We start from the raw sequence: 18,013 nt of genomic DNA, 5'->3' as shown, positions 1-18,013 counted from the left end.
ATTAAAGACGGCGAGATGTTGTTACGCAAAGTAAGAAAAACACCACAGAGGGTCAGTTATCGGGGATGTGTTGCTGCACATATCACGTTGTAGTCAGTGGTGTAGTCTCCGTGATACGCAGGTATACGCAGTATACCCACTAAGAAAGCTCCAGGATTTCCATATACCCACTTAAAAATACCCAATGACACGCAACAACATACTTTCCATTATATTTTTTATATATTTTGAATTGTCAACTGTGTTTTTCTTCTTCGCATAGGCTAAATAAAGGTATTTCCACCGTAAATTGGTGAATAAAAGTTATCCGAATGCAGGAAATGAAGTCTTTGACGCTCAAAATAACCTTGGGTGTTACGGAATGGAACTGGAGGTTGGACCCAAAAGCAGACGTGACACAGGAAATACGTTTAAGTGATTTAATAAAGATAAATATATACAGTGAATAGTGCAAGGGGCAAGGGGGTGTTGTGTCCAGGGGATCCAGTGGTGAGTGGTGGGTGCAGTGGGCTCTCCAGAGCGTGCCCAGTGAATCAGTGTCTCTTGTTTGCGGCGTCGACCATGTGGTAATGGCGTCCTCCAGAGTCCAACAAATAATTCCAACACGTGGCAAACTTCCTTGAATCCAGAGAGAAGCAGGCAGGCAGGCAAGCAGGCAGACAGGGGTAACAGGGTCAGCGTGAGCATCAGCGTGAGTGCACGCACGCACGCACGCACGCACGCACGCACGCACGCACGCACGCACGCACGCACGCACGCACGCACGCACGCACGGCAGACACGCTAGTAGACTGAGCGATCTGGCAACAAGTGGATCACAGAGCCGGTCTTAAGTACTGCTGGGGATGATTAGAGAATGAACTTCACCTGGTGCAGCCTGCAAAATAAGCCACGCCCACAACTCACAGACACAGAGCAGGAGGGAGAAACATGAGGGATCACAAACAGGGAAACAAACAACGCACACAGGGAGAGGGATGGGCTGCCATGATGGCATCATGACACTGGGGGAGGACATCCAGACCCCCCCACTATGATATGCCCCCCTCCCCCAAAGGCAGATTCTGGCCCATATATATATATATATATATATATATATATATATATATAGGCCAATATATTTATATACAGTTCAGTATACCCACTACAATACATTAGCCTACACCACTGGTTGTAGTTTGAATTAAATGATTGAGGAATTGTGTTTGATGTAAACGATTGGAACATGAGTCTGTTTTTGGACCCTGCAGGTCGACTTCATCTGGATCAACAGAGACCAGAAGTCGTTTGAATGGTTTGTTAGTTTACTGACCAAACTGGAGATGGACCAGGCAGATGAAGAGCCAGAAGGTGAGTGCAATAAAAGTTAATTTATAATACTTGAAGCTTTGTTGTGTCCAGTCAGATGTCTGAGAGGACTACTTTAAATGTTTGAATGCTCTTTGATGGGATTAGCTTGTAGAAAGTCCTATTTACTTTAATAGATGTTTTGTACATCGAAAACAAAACTCTGTACAACTGTCGCGGTCCAATTGGTCATTTAGGACAGAAGAAAAACAACTTCTCTCAGTTAAGGTGGTTTATTAAAACTGGAATAATAAGAGAACTTTTATACAAGGATGTTCCTGGTTTGAGAGCCACAGTCAGCGGTCTTTCCTCGCCCCAAAAAGAGTACAGTTCCACAGTCAAAGTTCAATATACACCCCCCTGAAGGATTATTTGGAACACCTTACTAATACCATGTTTGACCCCCATTCGCCTTCAGAACTGCCTTCATTCTTCGTGGCATTGATTCAACAAGGTGCTGGAAGCATTCTCTAGAAATATTGGCCCATATTGAGAGGATAGCATCTTGCAGTTGATGGAGATTTGTGGGATGAACATCCAGGGCACGAAGCTCCCGTTCCACCACATCCCAAAGATGTTCTATTGGGTTGATATCTGGTGACTGTGGGGGCCATTTTAGTACGGTGAACTCATTGTCATGTTCAAGAAACCAATTTGAAATGATTTGAGCTTTGTGACATGGTGCATTATCCTGCTGGAAGTAGCCATCAGAGGATGGGTACATGGTGGTCATAAAGGGATGGACATGGTCAGAATCAATGCTCAGGTAGGCTGTGGCATTTAAACGATGCCCAATTGGTACTAAGGGGCCTAAAGTGTGCCAAGAAAACATCCCCCACACCATTACACCACCACCAGCCTGCCCAGTGGTAACAAGGCATGAAGGATCCCCACACCATTACACCACCACCACCATCCATGTTCTCATTCTGTTTACGCCAAATTCTGACTCTACCATCTGAATGTCTCAACAGAAATCAAGACTCATCAGACCAGGCAACATTTTTACAGTCTTCAACTGTCCAATTTTGGTGAGCTCGTGCAAATTGTAGCCTTATTTTCCTATTTTTAGTGGAGATGAGTGGTACCCGGTGGGGTCTTCTGCTGGTGTAGCCCATCCACCTCAAGGTTGTGCGTGTTGTGGCTTCACAAATGCTTGGCTGCGTACCTCGGTTGTAACGAGTGGTTATTTGAGTCAAAGTTGATCTGCTATCAGCTGGAATCAGTCGGCCCATTCTCCTCTGACCTCTAGCATCAACAAGGCATTTTCGCCCTCCAGGACTCTTGGCACTCAATCCATCCAATGGTAGACTCTGGACTCATTTGTGCCTATGTCCATTACGCTTATCAACACTAACATTTAAGCTGGCTGGGTTGTGCACTATGTCATTGTGCAATAAGTAGGTTATTGGGGTTATGCAATATGTTAGTGGTGCAATACATGGGCTGTTGGATTGTTCAATATGCCATTGTGTACTGCATAGGTTATGTGGAAAGAGGCTATTTGGATTGTGCATTATGTTAGTTGTGCAATATCTCATTGTGCAAGGGCTGTGCTACACTTATTGCGGAGAATGCAGCCGACATGGTTGTTCAATTAAAAATGGCCACTGAAAGAAGGAGTTAATGTGCTTACTATATAGGTACCTGTCTAATGTATATGAGAGCTTGTTTTGTGTTGCATGAGAGGATGTGTTGAGAGATGCTTATTTTCTGTATTATGTGTTGTCTTTGTAAAGCTGCGGAACGGACAGAGTCCAAAACTAATTTTCCTTCGGAGACAATAAAGTATATCTTATCTTATCTAATGGGGCCAACACATTGTGTGACATGTGATTAATCAGTGTGGACTGAAACTCAACCTAACAAACACTGTACAAAGTACGGGTTTTTATTGTGCCTCTCTGAGACGACACACACACAGTGAGAGACGGACGATAAGATTCACTGTCAGACCAAAACCACCACTTCCACTGAGAGAGGACATATACAGGAGGGAAAACTGGGAATACTGGAATACTACCACTTCAACCAGCTGCTGAATCCACAAACCGAACGAGAGTTTTACAGGGAATTTCAACTTTCAGGGAACAGGGAGTGACTGAGCTGTTTGCCTGCTGTGTTTCCTGCTTTACTCAGAGACTGAATGGCTTCAAGATTAGAGAAAGATCTCTGCTGTCCGATCTGCCATGAAGTCTTTAAAGATCCTGTCATCCTGTCATGTACCCACAGCTTTTGTAAAGGTTGTCTGCAGAGCTGGTGGACAGAGAAAAAAGCACGTGAGTGTCCAGTTTGTAAGAGATGTTCAAAGCCAAAACCACCTTTAAACCGGGTGTTAAAGAACCTGTGTGAGAGTTTCTTACAGGAGAGAGATCAGAGAGCTTCAGAGGTTCGCTGCAGTCTGCACTCTAAGAAACTCAAACTCTTCTGTCTGGACCATCAGCAGCCAGTGTGTCTCATCTGCAGAGATTCAGAAAAACACTCCAACCACAGATTCAGACCCATCGATGAAGCTGCACGACAACACAAGAAGGAACTTCAGGAAACTCTGGAGCCCTTAAAGAAAAGGCTAGAGAGTTTTGAACAGTCTAAAAAGGAGGTTGATAAAACAGCAAAACACCTGAAGGTCCAGGCCCGACGCACAGAGACGCAGATTAAGGATCAGTTTAAGAAGCTTCACCAGTTTCTAGATGAGGAAGAGGAGGCCAGGATGGCTGCACTGGGGGAGGAAGAGGAGCAGAAGAGTCAGAGGATGAAGAAGAAGATGGAGGCTCTGAGCAGACAGATAGCAGCTCTTTCAGACACAGTCAGAGCCACAGAGGAGCAGCTGAGAGCTGAAGACGTCTCATTCCTGATCAACTACAAGGCTGCAGTGGAAAGAGTCCAGCAGCGCCCCCTGCTGGATGATCCACAGCTGCTCTCAGGAGCTCTGATAGACGAGGCCAAACACCTGGGCAACCTGAGCTTCAACATCTGGAACAAGATGAAGGAGATAGTCTCCTACACTCCTGTGATTCTGGATCCAAACATTGCTGATGAACACTTAATCCTGTCTGAAGATCTGACCAGTGTGAGACTAGGAGTAAGTCAGAACCTTCCTTTTAATGAAGAGAGATTTGATGACATCAACACTGTCCTGGGCTCTGAGGGCTTTAACTCCGGGACTCACAGCTGGGATGTTGAGGTTGGAAACAGTAAAGAGTGGTCACTGGGTGTGTTATCAGAGTCTGTCCATAAGACAGGAGACATATACTCTGGACTATGGAGATTATGGTTCTATTTAGATGAATACTCAGCGTGGTCTCCACTAGAGCCCAGCAAGGATCTCCCAGAGCAGAAGCAGTACCAGAGGATCAGAGTGACTCTGAACTGGAACAGAGGAAAGCTGTCGTTCTCTGATCCTGATACGGACACACTCATACACACCTTCACACACACTTTCACCGAGAAGATGTTTCCATACATAAGAACTCAGGATGAACTCCCATTGAGAATTTTACCTGTGAAGGTCTCTGTGACTGTAGAACAAGAGAAACAGGCGGTGCTGATGGTTGTGGTGATGATGGCGTTGGCGATGACAATGCTGATGCTGATGTTGATGGTGGTTCTCTGAGTCTTTGAGTTGTCATGGTAATGAGGCTGACATCTACAGTATAACAACAAATTATAAGAAAAGTGTAAAAATGTTTAATTTAAAGCAGCCATATTCTGCTCATTTTCAGGTTCATAATTGTATTTTAAGGTTGTACCAGAATAGGTTTACATGGTTTAATTTTCTAAAAACACCATATTGTTGTTGTACTGCACCGCTCTCTCTCTCACTGCTGCAGATCCTCTTTTCAGCTGGTCTCTGTTTTAGCTACAGAGTGAGACCTCTTTTCTTCTTCTTCTTCTGTACTATCTTTGATTACACTTGCACATGCCCAGTAGCTCAGATGTAGATCATGTCAGCTAGCTAGCTCCATAGACAGTAAAAGAAAGGCTGTTTCTACAACTTTGGACAGTTACAAGGCAGGATTAGCTGGGAGACTTCTAAATGAGGGCGCACATGGAAGTAGTTCTTTTGTAGATTATGGTTAACTTGTGTGTGTTGGAGCAGTGCTTTGCTATTGAGAACGAGGTAGCATGCTAGCGTTAGCATTAGCGTTAGCATGCTAACGAGCTAATGGTTGCGGTTAGCCTGCTCGTTTCGGCTTGTGACGTCACAAGCCGTGCCGATTTTGACCAGCTCACCCAGAGACTGAAGGCAGGACACATTCAGAAACCGGATCTCACTCTAAACAGCATGGATGGATTTTTTTCAAAGTTTGTATGTGTGTGGAAGCACCAGAGACACAACATAACACCCCAAATCCCAGAAAAGGTGATTTTTTTCATAATATGGGCACTTTAAAGTAAAAAAAAGACTGTAAAAATAATATAGACATTGCTAAGCCTCTGTCCTGGTTGACAGGTCCTAAAGCATCCCCTGCTTCATCATCTGTTTTAAAATAAATGGGACCATCATTTACTAAATGAACATCATGTTCTATAGAAGAAGACTTGAAAGTAGCGATCGAGAACATAAACTCATTAGAAAGCATCCTCCTTGCTAATTGAAAAAAGACACATATCTGTATGTTTGACTGTGTAAAGTTTGATGAATCAGACGAATACAGGAAGTTCAGTTTTGTTGTGCTTTTATTTTGGTCTAATGCTGCGTTCCAGGCAACCCGTAACCTGTGTTTTCACAACCTTTTACCTGTGAAAGTGCCCTGGAACGGCAGTCAGACCATAACTTACTACTCGTGAACTGGTACCAGATCGTTGTACTCCCAGTTACAGTTTTTGACGTCACACACATAAACAACAATGGCAACCCCTGTTGATGCTGTACAGACACCGGGGATTAACAGTGAGAAATAGAAATAAATAGACATAAATAGGCAACGTAAAGTAATTCCGCACATTGTAATCAAAACAATACACATACGATTGTGTACTACTACAGGTTATGTTTATTAAATGAAGCCCAAAATATGTCGCCGACTAGAAATCGCTAGTATTTGTAAATGTCAATGTTAAGTAGCCGCTAGCTAATGCTAACGTTCGGTAGCCTAACCTGAAACCTGTCAACAGCACAATGTTTAGCTAGCCAGCTTTGACGGTGTGTGTGTGAGCAGTCACTTGTGCGAGCAGAGCTTGGCTTGCTGACGTGAAGATCATCAGACCAGAGCCGCAGAAGAGTTTGTCGTGACTTTGCCCAGAACGCTACCAAGTCGTGAGTCGTGACTTGAAGTCGTAACTTACGGGCTAAAAATTGTGTCTGGAATGCAGCATAAAAATGACCTCGTTAGGCTGAACCAAGTAGTGAGAAAAAGAGAGGGGGGAGTGGGTAGAGTTAGATTTAAAGGTTGGCTTTTGTGTGGTGATTCTTCAGTTTATTTAGTATGTATGATGTTATAGTCATTTGTATTCTGTATATGAGATATATAGGTGAGGTGAAATTGTTAATATATATTTTAAAGTTATTGTTTCAGTGCTCTTTGCTGTATAATGGTGTTGGTGGAGAGCTTAGGTATGTATGCTTCTGTTGTCCATCATCCTGATACATGTTTAGGGAGAGTTTTGGAACTTTGTGCAACTTTATGGTCACGAATAAAAATCAGAGCTCTGGGGAAAAAGATCCCTGTTTGACCGATGTGGCTCATTTCATGCAGCTCAACACTGCTGCTGTTATTCCTGTTTGTACGAGTTCACCACAATCACAACCTTTCACTCTGTATTTCAACAACAGGTCAAAGTTGATCATTGTTCTGTCCGCTGTGATCCATCAAGTGTTTCTGGGCAGCTAGAAAATGAGATTAACCCTCCTGTTGTCTTCGGGTCAAATTTAACCCGTTTACAAAAACTTTCAATATCAAATGTTGGAAAAAGCTACAAAAACGCAGGAAAAAAATTGACAAAATCATTTCTTTTTAAAAACACTGGAAAAAAATGACAAAAAAATTGGAATTAAATTGATAAAAATGTTGGGAAAAGTGTAGAAAAAGAACAACAAAATGTTTGATTGTTTGAAATGTGAAATTTCGACCCAGAAAAACACAAAGTTGCATTCAGTCGACGGGAAGAAAACACAAGCGTTAAAGCCTCCAAAGTGTCTCAGCAGAAGTTGACGAGTTGCAGTCACAGGCATCTGTAAATGTACATTGAAGTAATAGCTCACAACAATATCACAGCTGAGAGGCGTTGTTTGGCACAGTGATGGGGACAACACCTTTATCAATCAGTGTTGAATGAAACTCAACCTGATAAAACTATAACGATGAAGCTCCGCCCCTAACATGACTCACCTGAGACACACACACACACACACACACACACACTAGAGCCTGGATCGGGCCGAATTTTTCCGTCCGAACCCGGCCCGAGCCCGTCAGGCATTATGATATTTATATCCGCGCCCGACACAGTTAAAATCTTGTTTTTTTTTTCTCATACTAATGACACATGTACGTTTGTTTGTGTGAAAGCTTTTATTAAGCAACTGGAAGGCATTCAGAAATGTCAACAGATGAGGTCATCAGCTCACACGGGGCAACAAGCTCACGTTAATCAGTTTAATTTAAAATGTTCAACGTGTTAACCTTTCCTGATCGCTTTGATTCCGACCGTGATCAGAAAACCAGGGGAGACTGGTTACCTCCAGGGCCGACGGTATATAACGTCGGGGTTAAAATCCTGTTTCTGGTGAGACGATGAATGAACTTGGTTTTCAGTCTGGAGTTTATCTCGGACACACACACACTGTGTACAAAACTTAAACTTATTCACCAACTCTGCTCTGGTCACATCTACACGTCTGCTTCCTCTTTCTCTCTCTCTCTTCTGCCCACTTTACACACACACTGAGCTCTCTTAAAGGAGCCGCAGAACCATTTTACAACAAATGTCTTATCACGCTGATGTGACCGAGCCCGGCCCGAACCCGACCATCATTTCTAAATATCTGTCCGAACCCGGCCCGGCCCGTCGGGCATCCATGCCTTAACACACACACGCACGCACGCACACACACACACGCACGCACACACACACACACACACCCACACATACATGCACGCACGCACAACAGGCCCAGTTAGGTGGAGGACACATTTGAGTTTCATAGCACCTACAATTATTACACTGTAATAATTACTCGGGTCCAGTAGACCCGAACACCTCATATGTAATAGTAATGTGTAGGGGGGGGGTGTACCGTGTGCAGTCATTGAAAATAATAATATAATATTTTTTATGTTCTTCACAGAAAATGAGCCAAGGCCAGTGAGTTTGAGTTAGAAGAAATAAATAGCATATTTTTTCTTTTAGCAAACATTGAAAATGGGTCCCACAGACCCGAACACCATACAAGGGTTAAACAGCGTTTTGAAACAGAAAGATCTCCCTCCTGGCAAGCATTTATGCTCCGTATCAGATATGATCTCTGTCCATATTAACACATCTGAAAACGCATATTACATGACCATTTTCAAACCCTGGGCATGCGTGTGACGGTGTAAACAGGAAGCTGATTGTCTGACACTCTGCGATGGAAAACAGACTCCCAGGAAGTGCGCCGGGCTCTGAAAGAAACTGGATGCTCAGCAATAAAAATGTGTGTATATTTAAATAGGAACAGCTTCCTGTTTCAGTGTCAAGGTCACAATAATGCAGCATGTAACACGCTGGAATTAACATTTAGCAAAACTTCAAACTAGGGCTGCTCCATTATGGAAATAATCCTTAGCACAATTATTTAGGTAAATATTGAAATCAGGAATATTTACAGTGATTACTTATTGACTGTTGGAAAGATACATGCAGGTCCAGTATGGGTCTTAACCCCTCTGACTTTTTTGGGCACCAGGACATATGTCCGTGCCTCGGGAAGGGATGCCTTCCAACTTCAAGACTTCCTTCTTGGTGGGGATGGAGAGAGAATTTTTGCCGCTGAAAAGAGGAGGCTGGTGGCAGAAAAGCAATGCATCACCCCTCTGCAGAGTCCTGACCAACCAGGCAGAGAGAGTGCTGCAGAGCTATACCCAGGCCAGGTGACGGTCAGTGAACGGGGGTGCTGGGATCGTTGGGGAGCACTAGAAAGGGTAGCAAGGCTGGTCGGAATAGCATGTACCCGGCTTCCATCTTCTATGTCGGAGGGTGAGGGAAGGCAAGGATCAGACGGGATGCAAATGTAAATCGCAAGAAGGCGGGGATTTGCATTCACGCATCACAATGGGGGCTCTGCTGTCGACAATGTTGCTGCTGCTGTCAAAACATCTAATTTCAAACTTTTCAAATATAGTGTAAATTCAAATCTACACACGTGCATTCACTCAATCACATATTGGCTATTTATTGATTTACACAATTGCTATTTTCCTTATTCTTTGTTACTCAGAATTCAGAGCAGGACTGAGACTCGAAGCAGGCAGGCTTAGAGAGCCCAGTCTTGGCTCACCGAGGAATCCAGTTGAGAGAGATGAGAGCAGTGCAGCGTGGAGATTGGTAGCACAGCAGATACAGCAGAGCAACGGCTCAGCAGGTCTCAGCGGAGAGGCAGCAAAGCAGGTCACTGCAGGTAAGCAGCAGGTAAGCAAAGGGTTCAGAGTGGAATTTGAACACAGGACAAAAAGGTTAAACAGGGCACTAGGAGATAACAGGAGTACTAGGAATGAAATCACTAGAAGAGGACACTGAGCCAAGTTACCACATGAGTAGTTGTAACGATCTGGCGCTGATGAGGTGAACAGCCCGAGTTGATATACTGCTGAGGTGAATCATGAATGTCCTGCAGCTGTGCAGGTAACTGAGCAGGAATGAGCGGCCACGCCCCTTGACCTAGTTCCTCATGAACACGCCTCTCGCCATTTCAGATTGAGACAAACACAACACAGACACACAGTGGAAAAAGGGGAGAGACCAAACAAACAGGACGGGGAAGAAACAGCTGACGCATAACATACAGGCCCTTATATGACTCACCTGACAAACAGTGTAATGAACTGAAGTGAACTGAGACAAACCAGGAAACAGGTTTTTATTGTGCCTCTCTGAGACGAGACACACACACACACACACACACACACACACACACACACACACAGGACGAGACGGACGATAAGATTCTCTTTCAGACCAAAACCACCACATCCACTGAGAGAGGACATCTACAGGAGGGATTACTGGGAATACTGGAATATTACCACTTCAACCAGCTGCTTAGGCACAAACCAAACAAGAGTTTTACAGGGAATTATAACTTTCAGGGAACAGGGAGTGGCTGAGCTGTTTGCCTGCTGTGTTTCCTGCTTCACTCAGAGACTAAATGGCTTCCAGATTAGAGAAAGATCTCAGCTGTCCGATCTGCCATGACGTCTTTAAAGATCCTGTTGTTCTGTCATGTACCCACAACTTCTGTAAAGACTGTCTGCAGGGCTGGTGGAGAGAGAAAGAAGCACGTGAGTGTCCAGTTTGTAATGCAATATCTTCAAAGCCAAAACCACCTTTAAACCGGTTGTTAAAGAACCTGTGTGAGAGTTTCTTAGAGGAGAGAGATCCACGAGCTTCAGAGGTTCGCTGCAGTCTGCACTCTGAGAAACTCAAACTCTTCTGTCTGGACCATGAGCAGCCAGTGTGTGTTGTCTGCAGAGATTCAGAAACACACTCCAACCACAGATTCAGACCCATCGATGAAGCTGCTAAACAATGCAAGAAGGAACTTCAGGAAACTCTGGAGCCCGTAAAGAAAAGGCTAGCGAGTTTTGAACAAGTTAAAGTGAAGTTTGATCAAACTGCAAAACACATAAATGTCCAGGCCCAACGCACAGAGACGCAGATTAAGGATCAGTTTAAGAAGCTTCACCAGTTTCTAGATGAGGAAGAGGAGACCAGGATGGCTGCACTGAGGGAGGAAGAGAAGCAGAAGAGTAAGAGGATGAAGGAGAAGATGGAGGCTCTGAGCAGAGAGATAGCAGCTCTTTCAGACACAGTCAGAGCCACAGAGGAGCAGCTGAGAGATGAAGACGTCTCATTCCTGATCAACTACAAGGCTGCAGTGGAAAGAGTCCAGCAGCGCCCCCTGCTGGATGATCCACAGCTGCTCCCAGGAGCTCTGATAGACGAGGCCAAACACCTGGGCAACCTGAGCTTCAACATCTGGAACAAGATGAAGGACATGGTCTCCTACTCTCCTCTGGTTCTGGACCCAAACACTGCTGGTAAATATCTCATCCTGTCTGAAGATCTGACCAGTGTTAAACTTGGAGAGAAACAGCAGCTTCCTGATAATCCAGAGAGGATTGGTAATCACTTCTCTGTCCTGGGCTCTGAGGGCTTTTACTCAGGGACCCACAGCTGGGATGTTGAGGTGGGAGACAGTGAACGCTGGGACCTGGGTGTGTTAGCAGAGTCTGTCCAGAGGAATAGCGTCATAGTGTCTGAATTATGGACAATAAAGTTATGTGAAGCTAAATACTCAGCTGCCTCCGCATCACATCCACCCACTGATCTCATATTGCAGACGAAGCCCCAGAGGATCCGAGTGACTCTGGACTGGAACAGAGGGAAGCTGTCGTTCTCTGATCCTGATACGAACACGCACATACACACCTTCACACACACTTTCACTAAAGGGATGTTTCCATATATAAGCACAGTAAATGTTCTCCCAATGAAGGTTGTACCAGCGAAGGTCTCTGTGACTATAGAACAAAAGAAACAGATAGTGCTGATGGTGATGATGCTTATGGTGGTGACGGTGATGGCGATGACGATGCTGGTGATTCTCTTTGAGTAACATGTCACCATATTGTCCTGATGTTGCTGGTAAAAAATAATATACATTCATCTGGATATGGTAGGACACAGATTATCTGCAAACTATCTCTAGGCAACCAAAATGTTTCAGTTAACTTTGCTGAAGAGAAAACACACAGAGGGTCAAAGTTTGAGATGAAAATACGGACCAAGGACAAGTTGAGGTCTATTTTAATGTCCACGGTGTTAGCATGGTTAGCATCACTAAGCCTCTGTCCTTATTGGTCCTATAGCTTTCCCTACTTTATCGTCTATTTTAAAATAAATGGGACCATCATAACTTATTGGTCCTATAGCTTCCCCTGCTTTATCTGTTTATCGTCTGTTTTAAAATAAATGGGACCATCATTTACTAAAGGAACATCACGCTGTGTTGAAGATGACTGGAAACTAGCGATTGAGACCATAAACTCATTATGAAAAGGTTTACTGAAGTAATAAATCAAGAGAGAACTAGAGAAGCTCATTTTCTCATAGACTTCTAGAGAAACAGACTTCTTTTTGGAGCCGGTGGAGTCGCCCCCTGCTGGAAGTTAGAGTGAATGCAGCTTTAAGGAGCTTCAGCTTTGTTCATTATTTTAACAGTCTAACATCTATTAGTCAAAGATGTTAAAACAACAAATACATTTATATGTTATCAACAAAAACAATCTTAAAATACAATAAAAAAATATTGATTTTTGTTAGTTTACAATAATTAAAATAATTGTTAACATATAAATATATTATTATAAATGTATTATTGTGAAAATTTATTGAGTTTATAAAATACAAATATATTCAGTTATACTTAAAGACGTTGAAATGAAGGTTTTAAATTGAACTTGGAGCAGAAACCAGGTTTACGGCTGCGTTTACACAACTTACTGATGTAACATCATCAGAATTAATCACTCGTGTTTCTGTATTTACTTATTAAGATTTGTCAATGAGCTTGTGATTGACAGCATTTTTAAATGGGTGATGGTGGTGGGAGGGGCTACCTTTGGTTTAACATTAGATCATTGATTATATTTTTGAAGAGAAGTTTGTGTGTGTGTGTATATGGGGGTGTATATACTGAAAAAAAGACACCCGTCTGTATGTTGACTGTGTAAAGTTTCATGAATCAGATGAATACAGGATGTTCATTTTTGTTGTGCTTTTATTTTGGTAACCCCGACAGATCTATCTCCCTGTAAGGGAGTGTTTTCATGGAGTGAACACTAATGCTGAGTTCCAGACACAATGTTTAGCCCGTAAGTTACGACTTCAAGTCACGACTCACGACTTGGTAGCGTTCTGGGCAAAGTCACGACAAACCCTTTTAGCTAGCGTTAGCCTAACATTGACGTTAGCTAGCGCTAGCTGATACTAGCGATTTCTAGTCGGCGACATATTGTGGGCTTTATTTAATAAACATAACCTATTTCTCCTTTATATTTCTCACCGTTAATCACCGGCGTCTGTACAGCATCAATAGGGGGCGCCGTTGTTGTTTATGTGTGTGTTACGTCAAAAACTGTAACTGGGAGTACAACGATCTGGTACGAGTTCACGAGTAGTAAGTTATGGTCTGACTGCCGTTCCAGGGCACTTTCACGGGTAAAAGGTTGTGAAAACACGAGTTACAGGATGCCTGAAACACAGCATAAAAATGACCTCGTTAGGCTGAACCAAGTAGTCAGAAAAAGAGAGGGGGGAGTGGGTAGAGTTAGATTTAAAGGTTGGCTTTTGTGTGGTGATTCTTCAGTTTATTTAGTATGTATGATGTTATAGTCATTTGTATTCTGTATATGAGATATATAGGTGAGGTGAAATTGTTAATATATATTTTAAAGTTATTGTTTCAGTGCTCTTCGCTGTATAATGGTGTTGGTGGAGAGCTTAGGTATGTATGCTTCTGTTGTCCATCATCCTGATACATGTTTGGGGAGAGTTTTGGAACTTTGTGCAACTTTATGGTCACAAATAAAAATCAGAGCTCTGGGGAAAAAGATCCCTGTTTGACCGATGTGGCTCATTTCATGCAGCTCAACACTGCTGCTGTTATTCCTGTTTGTACGAGTTCACCACAATCACAACCTTTCACTCTGTATTTCAACAGCAGGTCAAAGTTGATCATTGTTCTGTCCGCTGTGATCCATCAAGTGTTTCTGGGCAGCTAGAAAATGAGATTAAAGCCTCAAAAGTGTCTCAGCAGAAGTTGAAGAGTTGCAGTCACAGGCATCTGTAAATGTTGTACATTTAAGTAATAGCTCACAACAATATCACAGCAGAGCGTTGTTTGGCACAGTAATGGGGACAACACCTTTATCAATCAGGCTACGTTTAGACGGAAACGATCTGAAGAGAAAACGCAAAAGTGGCGTTGCGTTCTCACTTTTTATTCCGTGTTTAGACGAGAGTTTTGGGGGAAAATCTGCGTGCATATGGTGACGTAAAAGTGTGTGAAATTCGATGTAGTATGCACGCCAGGCGGCTAGGTGGCACTGCCACACAACACCGCCAAGGCCACGCGCTTACGTAGAACCTTCCTTCTACTTCTCTCCTTAGTAGCACCAAACCAAAACATGTCGAAGCGAACAACAAAAGCTCGTCTGGAAAGACGAGGAGGTGGAGTTGCATGTTTGTCTGATGATGACCGGCACAGTCGACCGTGATAAGCCACAGCACAGCACCCACGGGAGCACTACCGATATCCTGAGCCTCGCAGCCTTCAGCCGCTGCTTGAGAGTGAGAGGCAGCGGGCAGAGGAGGTTGACCGCTGGCCGCTGCCTCTCCCTCTCTCTCTTTCTCTTCATCCGTAACGTTGTAGCCTACTCTGGCTCAAATGAATAGCCTACATATGGTCATCGAACTATAACAACCTTATCCACATTGTCGAAATCATTTAAATATTGAGCCATTACATTGAAAATCTTTTAGATAACAGGAGCCTATAATGTCTGTAGCCTACTCCGTAACAACAGACTACCTGGACGCCTTTTCCTCGTCTCTCTCCACACCGCTGTCTTCAGACTTTTGTGTTTTTCCCCTTTAGACGGGAACGCGACAGTGGAGCGTTTTTAAGATTTCCACTCTGGAGGGTGGTTTCACTTTTTTGCGTTTTTAAGCCCCAAAAACGCCGTCGCCGTATAAACGAAAGGCACATCCGATAAAATATTTTTTCGTTTTTCACCCGCGAGCGTCATCGTGTAAACAGGGCCTCAGTGTGGAATGAAATTCAACCTAATAAAACTATAACGATGAAGCTCCGCCCCCTAACATGACTCACCTGAGTAGGCCTGCAGCGACGCGTCAATGACGTCGACGCATCGACGTCAAAATTACGTCAACGTCGTATTTTTGCATCGACGCTTCGCCACACACACATGCAAAAAGCCCCATGAAAAGAAAAAGTCCTAAAAAAACAGCTCGCCCTTAATCATCGAGGGTATGGGAATACTTAAAATATAGTCCCAAGTACTAACGTTGGCTAAATTAATTTCATGTTTGTGTAGTGTGTTGTGTAGCCTGCGCACTTAGGTGGTGCTAGCTAACTATCTTAGCTCTCCGTGCAGTTTGTTCGTGCTAGGTTAGTAGCTAACGTTAACGTTAGCTAGCTACTGGCGCCTAGGCAGCTGTGTTTAGCTAACGTTAGTTATCATCTAATGTTGGCTTGAATGGTAGCTAACTTACAGCTGCAGAACACAGCTATCTATAGTAGCTAACGTTAGCTAACGTGAACGTTAGCTACTAACCTAGCACGAACAAACTGCACAGAGAGCTAAGATGCGTTGGTTAGCCTAGCACCACCAAAGTGCACAGCTGCATTAGCATGTAAACCTACAGAATAGCAGTTAAGAGAGTGAGTTTGATTATGCATCAGGTTTTATGTTGGGACTGTTATGTTGTGTTAAACAATCCAAGGAATGTCCGTACTGTTCACTGCAGTGTTTTTCTTTTTTGCACTACAACTTGATTTTTTTGAACAAGAGAGTTATGTTGGTACTGTAAAAGAGTAAACAGGCTGGCCTTTCATTTTGTATAACAGTAAAATAATTATTTTATTTTGTGTAAAGCAGAAGATTTTTTGCTGTGCAAAATTGTTTAATAAAATGTATTATTAAGAATTTTTTGGTATTTATTTGAGATACATTATGGTTTTTATTAATCGAGCAACAGAAAAATAATCGTTATATTAATCGTCCAATTAGTTGTTAGATTAGTCGACTAATCGATAAAATAATCGCCCGATGAATCGTTTAATAAATAATCGTTTACCCCCAGCTCTACACCTGAGACACACACACACAGAGACACACACACACACACACACAGAGACACACACACAGAGACACACACACACACACACACACACACACACACACGCATACACACACACAGACACGTGCACGCACAGACACGCGCACACACACCCACTCACACACACGCACGCACACATGCACACACACACAGATACACACACAAACACACACACACACACACACATACAGACATACACACACAAAGACACGCACATGCGTGCACACACACAGACACACACACACACACACACTACACACATACAGACGTACACACACACTACACACACACACATGACTATTTTCAAACCCTGGGCATGCTTGTGTCGGTGTAAACAGGAAGCTGATTGTCTGATTCTGAAAGAAACTGGAATTTCAGCAATAAAAATGTGTTTAGATTTAAATAGGAACAGCTTCCTGTTTCAGTGTCAATGTCACAATAATGCAGCATGTAAAAAAAAATCCTTAGCACAATTATTTTGGTTAATATTGAAATCAGCAATATTTACCGTGATTACTCGTTGACTTTTGGAAAGATGTTGCATTTATTAAAGTTAAAAAAAACAGTGAAACAAATCAACAGAGTAAACACCTTTAAATTTCCTCTTATATTTTTTTTATAACTTTTTTCTCCATTCAGAACACAAGACAAAATAAGAGCTATGTACACAATAATTGTTTTTCTCGATTACATTGTTTTTGTGATCATTAGGAACCGAAATCTAAATCACAATCAAAATGGGATTAATTTCACAGCCCTGGCCTGCTTTAGAAACAGAAACACAAGTTAGTCTCAGCGCTTAGCGCTGTTGGAATATCAGCTGAACATACTCTGGACTGACAGATCACAGTTTAAACATATATTTACAATTCACCCTCACCAATATTTTCATATACAAAATACCAATGACCATAACCTAAAGCCCAGTTCAGACCAACGATTCACAATGAGACGAAATCGTTTTAGAGCGTTGCAGGAAAAGTTTCAGCGGTCTGAACCGGCCCGTCTCAGCTCGACTCAAACCAGCACGCTATGTGGTGGAGCGAGCTAGAGAGAGACTTAAAAGAGGGAGCAGTGTTAGAACAAAGCAAAGAATCAGAGAAATAAAACATTATTTTCTCCGTTTCATCTCTACTAGAAATGCAGCTGTAGAAAGTATCTCACTATTAATATCCTCATTCATATTTTAAGAAGCTACAAATGTTATCCAGCTACAAAAAAGCCTGAAAGTCTGAAGTTAGAACAGAAGTACAGAGGGTGGTTTCTGTATAGATGATACACTGTCTCGTCTCATTACTGTACGTACTCACCGCCGCCGACTTGAGCCTCAAAGTTACCGGAAGTCATTCTATTCAAATGGAAGCTGCTTCTCTCAACTGCAAGAAGCGGCAAATCTGTCGACGTCACGTTTTGGGCGTGTTGAGCGACCAGAGCATCAAGCAGAAAGTTGAAGTTTGGTCAACTTTATGGTAATGAATGAATGACTCGGTTCAGCGGCAAACGACCAGCAACCAATCAGAATGTAGACGTCCTTCACGCT

The 18,013-nt window shown here is 43.0% G+C and overlaps 2 protein-coding genes across 2 annotated transcripts in view; both read left to right on the top strand.

Annotated features, from left to right (window-relative positions):
• Window positions 1-18,013, top strand: part of nox5 (NADPH oxidase, EF-hand calcium binding domain 5) — a 52,525-nt gene that overhangs the window by 17,819 nt on the left and 16,693 nt on the right. The window contains exons 13-14 of the mRNA XM_031307861.2: window positions 1-30; window positions 1,251-1,350. The exon at window positions 1-30 is cut by the window's left edge and continues 55 nt beyond it. Coding sequence (XP_031163721.2) covers window positions 1-30; window positions 1,251-1,350 — 130 coding nt within the window. The remainder of the gene's footprint in view (window positions 31-1,250; window positions 1,351-18,013) is intronic.
• LOC116055806 (zinc-binding protein A33-like) lies at window positions 3,249-4,114 on the top strand. Its single transcript, XM_031307849.2, has 2 exons — window positions 3,249-3,903; window positions 3,990-4,114. Exons 1-2 carry the CDS (start codon window positions 3,494-3,496, stop codon window positions 4,003-4,005), a joined length of 426 nt encoding a protein of 141 aa, XP_031163709.1. The 5' UTR covers window positions 3,249-3,493; the 3' UTR covers window positions 4,006-4,114.

The sequence above is a fragment of the Sander lucioperca genome, chromosome 7 (genome assembly GCF_008315115.2).
Source record: "Sander lucioperca isolate FBNREF2018 chromosome 7, SLUC_FBN_1.2, whole genome shotgun sequence".
NCBI lineage: Eukaryota > Metazoa > Chordata > Actinopteri > Perciformes > Percidae > Sander > Sander lucioperca.
The sequence above is the reverse complement of the archived record's forward strand: the minus strand, read 5'-3'. Positions and strand labels throughout refer to the sequence as shown.

Coding starts and splice junctions, on each gene's coding strand:
- LOC116055806 (XM_031307849.2), top strand. CDS start 3,494: ATGGCTTCAAGATTAGAGAAAGATCTCTGCTGTCCGATCTGCCATGAA.